Raw genomic sequence first — 10,874 nt, forward strand, 5'->3', positions numbered from 1 at the left:
ATGGGATAGCCTAAGTCAATATTCTGATTTTATATTTTGCAATACTAACTTTTTTACTCTCAGAATTGGGGAAACAAAGTTCGAATTGTGAGATATAAACTCAGAATTGCAAAAAAAAAAGTCGCAATTACATTTATTTATATTTTATTCAGGCGAAAACGAGCTTCCATGCTGAGGTGATATTTACATACCAATCAAATTACAGAATGGAACTGGATGGAATATTTATTTACTTGTTTATTTATTTACAAGTTATTCGAAACTAATGTAAATGCTGCAAACCAAAGCAATTGAAGTTTATTATAGTAAGGCTCTAAATCAGTTTAATAGGATAAGACTCTCGCTCTCAGCTCAGTGGTGCTGATGCTTCTCTCTTGTGAAGTGATTTCTGCGCATGCGCGGCGTTTCTAAATCTCACACGCGTGTTGTGTGTTTGATAGGAGGGTGTTACTGCTACGGGATGTTTCACTACGGCTTTCTGGATGAAGAGCAGGCGAATACTCTCCGTTCATTAGCGAAAACACCACAGTACGAGCAGATATGTGGGCTGAATCCACAGCCTTCGACTGAGAATGGGTTAGACGAGCGATGCTTGTGTTTGAAACTCTTCCCATCTCGCAGCGGGAGCAAAACAATGAGGACAACAGCAAACAGAGACGGGGACTGATCAGTGTCATTCATTCCTGGACTTTCTTTTCAACTCTTTGTCGTTGAGATGATAGTGGAGCTGGTGTGCAGCGCGGTGGCTCTGCTCCTCTATATGAACACACTGAGCGCTGATTTCTGCTATGATGACAGGTACAGTCCTTCTCCATCACTTCACCTTAACAGTTAAGCTCAGTAATGACAGGTGTGTTCAGTTAAATGTGCTCTTATTCACACAGATAAAATAATCTGTATGTTTATTGTTTGTTAGAATAACACACAACTTTATGAAAACAGCTTTAGTTACAAAATGTATCACTCTTACTACATTTATTTACACATGGGAAACGTTTTGTAAGTGGCAGATTAAAAGGGATTCAAACATGTTGGTTATTTTAATTGGTTTATTTTCATTTATTCATTTATTTGTATATTTATGACACTTGCAATATATCTAAGAAACATTCATATTGTGACATATCTGGTCGATTTTATTGTTTGTCATTTTACATTTGTTCATTGTGAACTGTTCGCGGGCGCCTCTCCATTGAGGAGATGCCAGTAGGGGAAATCGGGGCTAGTTGTCATACTTTTCACTACAGTGAATATTTTTCAGGTTAGATTAGTTTATTTTAAGTAGCATGAAATAATACGCATGTAAATGGTAGCCTATCGTGCAATCATGTATAGTTAACAACATGTAAAATATGTGACAACTTGCCCCAAGTGACTCAAACACTACAAATGTTGTATATTTTTCTAAATTAAACACACCCAATTGAGCTCATTAGTTCATTTTGTAGACTTCAGGGCCTGAAACAGATGTGGATGGAGACATCCCAAAATGTGCACTGCTAGATCATGGTTGGGAAACAGACTGATCTGAAGCATATTTACTGAGATATAATCTCTGTGACAACTAGCCTATCCTGTATTTGACTGTGTGACAGGCCTGCTGTTACTGTCTTTCTCATCATTACATTAATGCTTATTTCTGGGAAATTGATTAAAACCTGTTCAGCATGCTTTGCGAGACATAACCCTGGGAATCTTTTGTGGGTTTACTGCAGAGAAATGACCCATGAAATGATGGGTTTAGTGTAGTAGCCAATGCAGAAGGAAAGTGATAATTTGTGTAAACATCTCCAGCTGCTTCTGATTCTATTAAGATTAATTTATAGACGCCCAAGTGGAACCTAATCAGGCTTTAAGATCATTTCAAGGACCCAGTTGGGCACATCAGTGTCCATGCCATAATTGTTTCAATATATCATCGTCAACAAATTGACCTCCAACTTGCCAATCAAATGTAAATAATTGATTTTCAATTGGTCATATATTTAAATACAGACTCAGCAAGTGGTGATCTACTCTGTGTTGATAGACAAAATTTCATGGGTGAAATCCAGCCATTCCAATAGGAATCCATGTGATTGGGAGTTTCAAGTGAGAGCGAAAAAGTTCCCCATGCATATTTCGCTCATACTCAAGTTGGTCATGACCAATTGAAAGCTGCTTAGTTTGAAACTGGTGGACAATGGACCGTTTGCGCACAAAATTCTACAGAAATTTCACTGATGAGACTGCAAATTTTTGCTCTTAACTAGTTGTCTGTAGGAGTGATGCAAATAGTGTCTCACACTGCGTTTAAATGTTAAATCACGACCCGTGACCTTTAATTTTCAGATGAGACCCAGTGTTAATTTAAACCCAAGAGATGCACACATGCATGCATCCTTCTCTGTCCCTCTTGAGTGACCACAGACACCCAATCAGTACACTGACCTTCCAGAGTCATTCATCAAGTCGACCTTCTCACATAAAGGTCAACAGTCTTGCGTCCTTCACCCGTTCCCTGGGGTTTAAGTTGCTTTGATTTATGTGTTTGTGTGCACAAGGCATAATCAAAGAATCTGGCGATTGGTTTTCTGTGATTCCCGTCTCGACTCTTGGGACTGGTTTCGGTCTCTGACTGTGGTCATGCACTAGCTGTTGAAGTGCGGTTGCAATCCTAGGCTTCCAGAGCTCTGGAATACCGTGCTCTGTCTCTGTTTTCTTAATCACGTCAAGTGTTTTTCCTTGGAACGGTATGGAGACTTGTCCACACTCCATGCGCCAATGGTAATCTCAATAAAAAAGCGAATAAAGCATTCTTGGTATGAAATGCGCAACTTGACTGAAGGCAGAAGACGTCAGCCAGTGTTAATCCTACTGGGGGAAATTTATTTTTACATGTCTTGAGAGCGATGTTTGAGAGCCGGCATGTGATCTTGTGCCAGTTGTGCTGTTCTAAAGCATTTTCCATGGTTCTGACTGAGTTATACATGGTTTTTGCCCTCTGGATGAGTTTCACGTTGCTTGCAGAGATAAAATCTTGCTGTTTGTTTTGAATGCTAGAGTTTTATTAGTGAAGAGACTTCCAGAGGATGTTGTTTGCTGATTAGCTCAGGTTCAACCATGTCCATATCCGTTGCAGAGGACATGTTTCCCCCGAATAAAGTTAGTTTTGGATTAATTCAGTGGGATATTTCACTTGTAGAGTAGTTGTTTCTTAAATAATACAGTGGTTGCAATTGATGCTTGGTACTGTAAGACATCAGCAGTATTGCATTTTAAAAAATCAAACAGACTTGTAGTCAAACAAAAGATTTGCATACGAAATAAGGTTTTTAATTCAACCCAGTCATATACTGCTGCCCACTTTTCTTCATGTTTTGTTCATCTGTAACAGTCCTTAAACGTGACCGTAGAAATGTGAAATGGGCCTCAAGGGGGATTTACAAAGAAAACATCCATCTCTTTACCAGCTGTGTGACAAAATGCATGCTTAACAAGTTGTCTTGCGTATTGCTGTAACTTTGATATCTCCTGCAAATAAGCAGGGAATGTTTTGTCTTTGTTTCACTAAGTATTTTGCAGTATCTCAATTGTTGCATTCGGTTTGATGGTTATCTGGTGCACATGTGTGTTTTATCAATGGAGAGACTGTATAGCACTTTGTGGCTTTTAGGAGGAGTGTTTCATTATGCGCCTTTGTGTGTATTGTGATTGATAGATTGTGTCAAACTTGCACTCAAGCTTTATCACCGTATGTGTGGTCTTGACAGATGTACAGATTGTAAATAATTAAATTGCAATTTAATACTGATATGAAACTTTTATACTGCATTTTGGTCACATTGATGTTTTTGTTTCACTCTCATATCCATAATGATTGACACCTGTTTTGTTACCTATATGGATTTTATGTAATTCTTAAAGTAAAATATCACACATTTGTCATCCACAAAAATATAACAAAATACATAAATGGTGTATCGTCTTCATGACGTTAATCCTTGCTATTACAGGCCTTAATATTAGTTGGCAACAGACCATTTATTTTATCAAATCATTTGTTCTAGACATGCTCTCATGCCTTTTAAAATGTCAGACTGTTATTTTATTAAAGCTCTTGGGGTTTTAGGACACAGAGTTTTCCTTAAATTGTCTTTTTTTATCGATTTGGAAGTAGGTATGTGGTCATTGATGGCCTGGGAAAGAATTCAAGTCAGCATAATGAATTTTCAGTATATGCTTTTCTCCAATCCGTATCGCAATAATCAAAACCAGCCATGTCTATGGAATGATCATCTTATGCCATATTATAATTAATTTTAAATGTATTTTAAATATATTTTTATTTTTCAAAAATATATAAAAAAATAATTAGTGCTGTCAAAGAATTAATCGCGATTAATCACATCCAAAATAAACATTTTTGTTCACATAATATATGTGTGTGTACTGTGTATATTTATTATGTAAATATAAATACAAACACATGCATGTATATATTTCAGAAAAATTTTATTTTTGTATATTAAATATATTTATATATATAAATTATATGAATATAAATATATACATGTAAATACATGTAAATATTTTCAAAATATATACTGTATGTACGTGTATTTATATATATGTACATAATAAATATACACAGTACACACACATATTATGTAAACAAAAACTTTTATTTTGGATGCGATTAATCGTGATTAATCGTTTGACAGCACTAAAAATAATATAAATATATTTATATGATTTTATTTTTAAAAATTATGTATTTTTATATTATTTAACATTTAATAAAAAAAAAAAGTGTAGTTAATCCACATCAGTCTACACACACTTTATCTCATTACAGTTAGAGGCTGCTGGACTTTATAAGAGATCAATGCATTCACATTACTTTGCAGCTCTTGTCACACCCTGTTAGTACCGTCAGTCGTTTTTCTATTAAACCTGTTACAATCCCAAATATCCACTTTGGCACCAGAACATTTAGCACTTTTTTTTAAATCTCTTCTAACCGAACCGCTGTCATTCAGCTCTGACTGCTGTGGGATGCAACATGAGCGATGCAGTGAAGAGTGACTGATTTAAAGAGGGTAATTTGAGATGTTTGGAGGCTGAAGAGAGCGCTTAAACCACACAACCCAGAGAAGTACATCACAGAAATGATATATTTTATGAAGGAAAGGCAGATGGGCTTCATCAAAAGTACCAAAATTAATTTTAAAATCATTTTGAGTGGTTATAGTGAGCCAGAGGCAAAGTGAACGAAATGCAGAGCGAGTGAGTGACTGAAAGGTTTGATTTGTTGCCAGTGGAAATGGTTGCATTTTAAAACACTCCGCATTTCCCCCTCGACCCCTAATGTGCTGTATTATTCCACCAGTGTAGAACACATGTAAGTTTTTAAGTTCAAATCTACCATCCCTATTGATTTATGCACACTCTATGGGAGTCTGTGTCGATGCTATGCTGTGTGTTGGGGGTTGATGCCTTGATTACTTGCAGATTTGCACTGGTTATCCTTCTGTGGCCAGCTTCGAGGAGCTGTCAGCCAACTCTGCACATTTGAACACTGTCTGAATCCACAATCAGGGTGAAACCCCTCATGTACAGGCCAATGACACCAGTCTCCCAATGGAGGATCGTCTACAGGCAGAGTTAAGAGTAGAGTTTCTTGAAAGAACGTACTAGCCAGTGTTGCAACAAAGAGCATGTCGCCTTTATTGAGCTTTACTGAGCTTGACTAGCATTGGTGTTGCTATACCACCATGGGATCTGACCCTTTGTACCCAGAAACATCAAATAAATGGTTCTTTTAACAGGAAAGGACATTAGTTTTGTTCAAACGTGAGTGGCTGGAGCAGAAATTTAATGCAGTAGAATGTGCAATTACAATTAGATTCTCTCTTAGTTTGCCACTATGTGCCTCAATCATTCATGGTATCACATCAAGCAGAATTTTATTATGTGCATGGACTCTAGACTCTGACAACTCCTGTCAGTGCCACTATGAGGTAACTTTTGGAAACGTGAACCCCCTTACGTTCCCTCACAGAAGTCGTACCAGTGTAAGTCTGGATCAAAGGGTTCAGCAGAGCGCTCGTTGAGTTATGAAGTGTTCACACATGATGAAAACCTCAGTCCTGAGGTCTTGCAGAGTTGAGGCATAACTTCCCATCCAGGTTAATGTTCCACAGACCTCAGAATATGGTTGCTGATGGTTGAAATCCAAAAGATATTTTGAATGTATGTGAAAACATGTAACCCATTCAGTCTTTCCAAAAGTTTGCAGAGTTCATGGCCTTTATATGGCTCATGGTTTTTGTGGGTCTTGTAGAGTCTGTCTGCTCGGGTTCCCAAATCGGACTGAGGCAGCCTTGTACTGATTTTTATTTATTTATTTGAAATTACTTCTTTCTGACTTTCTGTAGTCTGTTGGTTTTAGTCTTCATCCCTTACATTACTAATATAACACCACACTGCAATATTAATTTATTTACTTATTTCTTTTGCATCCCGTTCCTAATATCACACTGCATTATTTATTTACTTTAGTTACTTATTTAATTACCACTTTTATTTATTTTTAATTATTTATTTGAAAATAACTAGTTTCAGTAGGCTGTTACTTAGATTTCATCTCTCTCACATTACTAATAAGCCATCACACTGCATCATTTATTTAATTATTTTTTTATGTACTTTAGTTATTTATCTACGTAATACTTTATGTATTCATTTATTTGAGAATTGCTTTGGTTTTAGTTTAGATTTTTTTTTGCATTACTTTAGCATCATTTATTTTGTTTCATTTTATTCATTTGTTTAGGTACTTGCGTAATATATTTATTTGAACATTACTTATTTTAATGGGCATTTTGTTTTAGTTTTCAATCCTTACATTACTAATAGCATCACATTGTTCCATCTGTCTATGATTTAATCACACCACAGTTTATCAGAAACTACATTGTTCTTACAATAATGCTGAATCGGCTTTCGAGTTAGTTTTATTCATTCAATTCCCAACAACAATAAAACCAGCTTGGCTGTAAGTTGTAACTACATGAGTCAGCAACTGATCAGACGATCTCTTCCTGGGTGTTTCATTGGTCAGACTTGAGAGATTGTTTAAATCAGATCATCCGGCACTGATTAAAAAGTCGTATTTTATTCAATTTGTTTATATTGCAGTGCTTATTTACAAGTTCAGTTTTGTTCTTTTGCAAACTGCCATATCTAAGTTTTTGTCTTCATAATATTTTCCATTAATGATTGATGATAACCTCGGGCTGAGGGACCACACACACTTTAGCCCAGCGATTATGAGCTCTATCTGCACTGGTGTCACATTGCACTGGCATCTGCCTTCTCCCACAAACACATAGGTGGGCATAAAAACTCGCCACAGTAGGGGGAAATTCAAACCCTCACAAGCCCCCACAGATTACACACATTCGTAGCTGTTTGCTGTCTGTGTGATCGATGACGATTGTGTATCATCTTTCGGCAGCTCCCGCTCTCAGCACTCTCTACCTCCTCCTGTCTTTGTCTTCCTCTGTCTTTTGTTCTCTTCTCTTTCAAACGCTTCCTCACCAGCCTCGTGCCAATTTGGAATCAGGGGAGCACACAAAAATAAATCCTCTGTTCTCAATGTCAGTTCTGTGCATCTGACTGACAAATCTTCTAATGAATTGATGCCTTCTGCTCAGGTAGAGATGACGATCATAATCCTGTTGAGCTCAGAGAGTGTGTGTGTGTGGATATAAAGGGGATCCATCAACATGGTGTCATGCCGTGATAATTGGGCGGCTTGGTTGACAGGTTAATCACGGGGTGATCATGGTTCATGTGGAGCATGTGGTCCTGGTCATCTGTTAGGAGGGAGCGTGTCAACTGAATCAAATCCCAAGCCTTGTTAAACGCTGCTGATTGTTTCTTGTATTGATCTTCTTTAATCTTTGTGCTGTTTTTCTGGCAGGACCAAAGATAAACAGTCCAAGACCACCAGCGAAAATGCTTCTGTTTTGCATTTGTCTAGTATAATACAGTTTTTCCATTACAAACTATGGTCAGTGTCACGGTCCAGTGACCTATAATGCAGACTCTAATGCATTTTTTCACAGTGTTTTACATTTATCAAAATCCTAAAACTTTATTTCCCTGGTTTGAATTAGATTATGAATCCCATATTTTCAATGAGGTTTCAGACGTTTGGATCCCTCTGTAAATAATGTCTTGCATAACCTTTTAAATATGCAAATAGTGAACAAACTGGTTTAAATTGTTTTTAATTTGTGCAGTGAAGTGGTTCTGATTGTTTTGTGCAAAAAAAAAAAAAATTAATACAATTAATGAATTATGCATGCATGGCTATTTATAAAAAAATCATCAATATTTCTTGATAGTGTTCCAGCAAGTAGGATTTTTCATAAATTTTTTTTCTGATTTTGTTTGCTTTATCTGTGCGAATAAACAACAAAAAATGTTTTAGATTGTTCTTAATTTTCTCAGTAGTTCAGGTTTTTATGTGCAAAAAAAAAAACAACCACTAAAAAAAATGATGTAAAGTATGAGTTTTTCAGTTTCTGTCAGCTTTATTTGTGGTAATAAACAAACGATTTAGAAAAATGGTTTAAATGGTTTTTGTTCTTCATTTCCTCAGTATACCGTAGTAGTTTTGCTTTTTTATACCAAAAAAAATAAAAAATCAAGCTGGCTGCAAAATAAATTAATAAATACAAAGACATAAAATTTGCACATATGGCCAGTTATAAATCAAACAGTGTTTGATTTTTCACAAAGTCTGTTAGAGTTGTTTTTTTTTGCCAGCTTGATCTGTGCTAATGGTTCTCTGTGCTTGACATTACAACAAAAAATGTTTTAGATTGTTCTTAATTTCCTCAGTAGTTCAGGTTTTTATGTGCAAAAAAAAAACAACCACTAAAAAAAATTATGTAAAGTATGAGTTTTTCAGTTTCTGTCAGCTTTATTTGTGGTAATAAACAAACGATTTAGAAAAATGGTTTAAATGGTTTTTGTTCTTCATTTCCTCAGTATACCGTAGTAGTTTTGCTTTTTTATACCAAAAAAAATAAAAAATCAAGCTGGCTGCAAAATAAATTAATAAATACAAAGACATAAAATTTGCACATATGGCCAGTTATAAATCAAACAGTGTTTGATTTTTCACAAAGTCTGTTAGAGTTGTTTTTTTTTGCCAGCTTGATCTGTGCTAATGGTTCTCTGTGCTTGACATTATTCATGCGCATTCTGCCAAAGCTACCTGCAACCTAATGATGGCCTCTAATTTTGCCTTCCTGGATGGATTTTATAAATTACTTGAAATGTCACATCTCCATGCCCAGCTGCTTTACGAGTTCAACAGAGATTCATTAGGCCGTGTCACAGAGCGTGGTGGCAAAGTCCATCATCGCGTTTAGTCTATTCAGCCAAATTCTCCACACACTTAAGCTCAAATGCATTTCTAGGTAATTACTGCTGCTTCAAAAGGCATGTTGTTTTTGAATGCCTAATTCGAGGGGAGGTTTTTATAGCCTCTCACTTCATAAAAAGAAAAGTAAAAAAGACGAGAAGGAAATGTAATGGTTTTAAAAGGCCTTCTGCTGTATTTCTCACACCTGTAACCCTCTAGCGCTGAGCCATTAATGCATTTCCTATTATATAGACCCTCAGTATTTTTTTTTAGGATGTAGCTGTGAAGGAGTATTGTGAACATTTGGAGAAATTTAGCTCTTTTTTTTTTGTGTGATATGGACACTCTGAATTGAGAATTTGTTTTCCAAAGAACAAAGAAAGCATCTAAAAATTCCCATATCCAAGTAACCTTCCCTGAGGGAAAGCTGCAGCTTCATCGTTTTATACATATGACCTGTACTGCATCACTCAACCTACATTATCTTAAAGGGGTCATATGATGCTGCTAAAAAGAACAGTATTTTGTGTATTTGGTGTAATGAAATGTGTTTATGCGGTTTAAGGTTCAAAAAACACATTATTTTCCACATACTGTACATTATTGTTTCTCCTCTATGCCCCGCCTTCTGAAACGCGTAAAGAGAAAGGAAAAATTGAAAACGCATCATATGACCCCTTTAATGGTATGCTGTGTGTGTGTGTAGGGAGGGGGCTTGTGTTTTGCGTTGTGGTTTTGCTTTTATTCTGCTCTGAGCGATAGGGCATCATTAGTAACCACATTCGGGTCATATTTCAGTCCTATCCAAATCTTTTTAGGGTCTGCAATTCATCACCAGTCCGGAAGCAATCTGTTTGCTTTTCCTGTGTTTCCCCCAGATAAGAGGCGCATAGAGCGTTTCGCCTGCCGTGTAAAGAGATCTCCGTGATATGAGGACTTGTTTAGGTTCACTGTCTGCAGCGCTCTCATTGCTATGCAATGCCATTACCGGTCAGATGATACAGTTAATTTATCGTTCAGGTGCGGAGGGTTTGTGTGTGCGCATTTGAGAAAGAGAAATGTCAGACAGGCAGTGAGGAGTTTTTGCAGAATTTAGTGTTCCCTGAAGTTCACATGTAGTATTTTGTGTTTTATAAGTCCATTTTCTACCACCTTTCTGTCTGTTTTAGATACTTTACATACTGTACATTTATGTAAATGACCTCTGTTTTGATTGGTTGGTCATATGTTTATATGTTTATGGTTGTGATGTCTAACCATCAGTGCTGGGTAGTAACTGCTTACATATAATCTGGATTATGTAATCAGATTCCAAAATGAAGTACTTGTAATTAGAGTATGTTATTTTTTTAAATGCTCATTTTGCATTTAAATGAAAAAAAGCTCTTTTTGCACTACAAATCATTATATCTGCACTGTTGTTTACTTCACTGGTTTGCACTCTAGCTGC

General features: G+C 36.3%; 1 protein-coding gene across 1 annotated transcript in view; it reads left to right on the top strand.

Annotated features, from left to right (window-relative positions):
* The first annotated feature begins 379 nt into the window (after window positions 1-379).
* The window catches only part of tmtc2a (transmembrane O-mannosyltransferase targeting cadherins 2a), a 37,808-nt gene continuing 27,313 nt past the window's right edge, over window positions 380-10,874 (top strand). Inside the window, exon 1 of the mRNA XM_016447439.1 lies at window positions 380-798. Within this exon, the coding sequence (XP_016302925.1) occupies window positions 716-798 (83 nt within the window). The 5' untranslated portion in view covers window positions 380-715. The remainder of the gene's footprint in view (window positions 799-10,874) is intronic.

Source organism: Sinocyclocheilus anshuiensis, unplaced genomic scaffold, assembly GCF_001515605.1.
Source record: "Sinocyclocheilus anshuiensis isolate Anshui unplaced genomic scaffold, SAMN03320099.WGS_v1.1 scaffold283, whole genome shotgun sequence".
Classification (NCBI taxonomy): Eukaryota; Metazoa; Chordata; class Actinopteri; order Cypriniformes; family Cyprinidae; genus Sinocyclocheilus; species Sinocyclocheilus anshuiensis.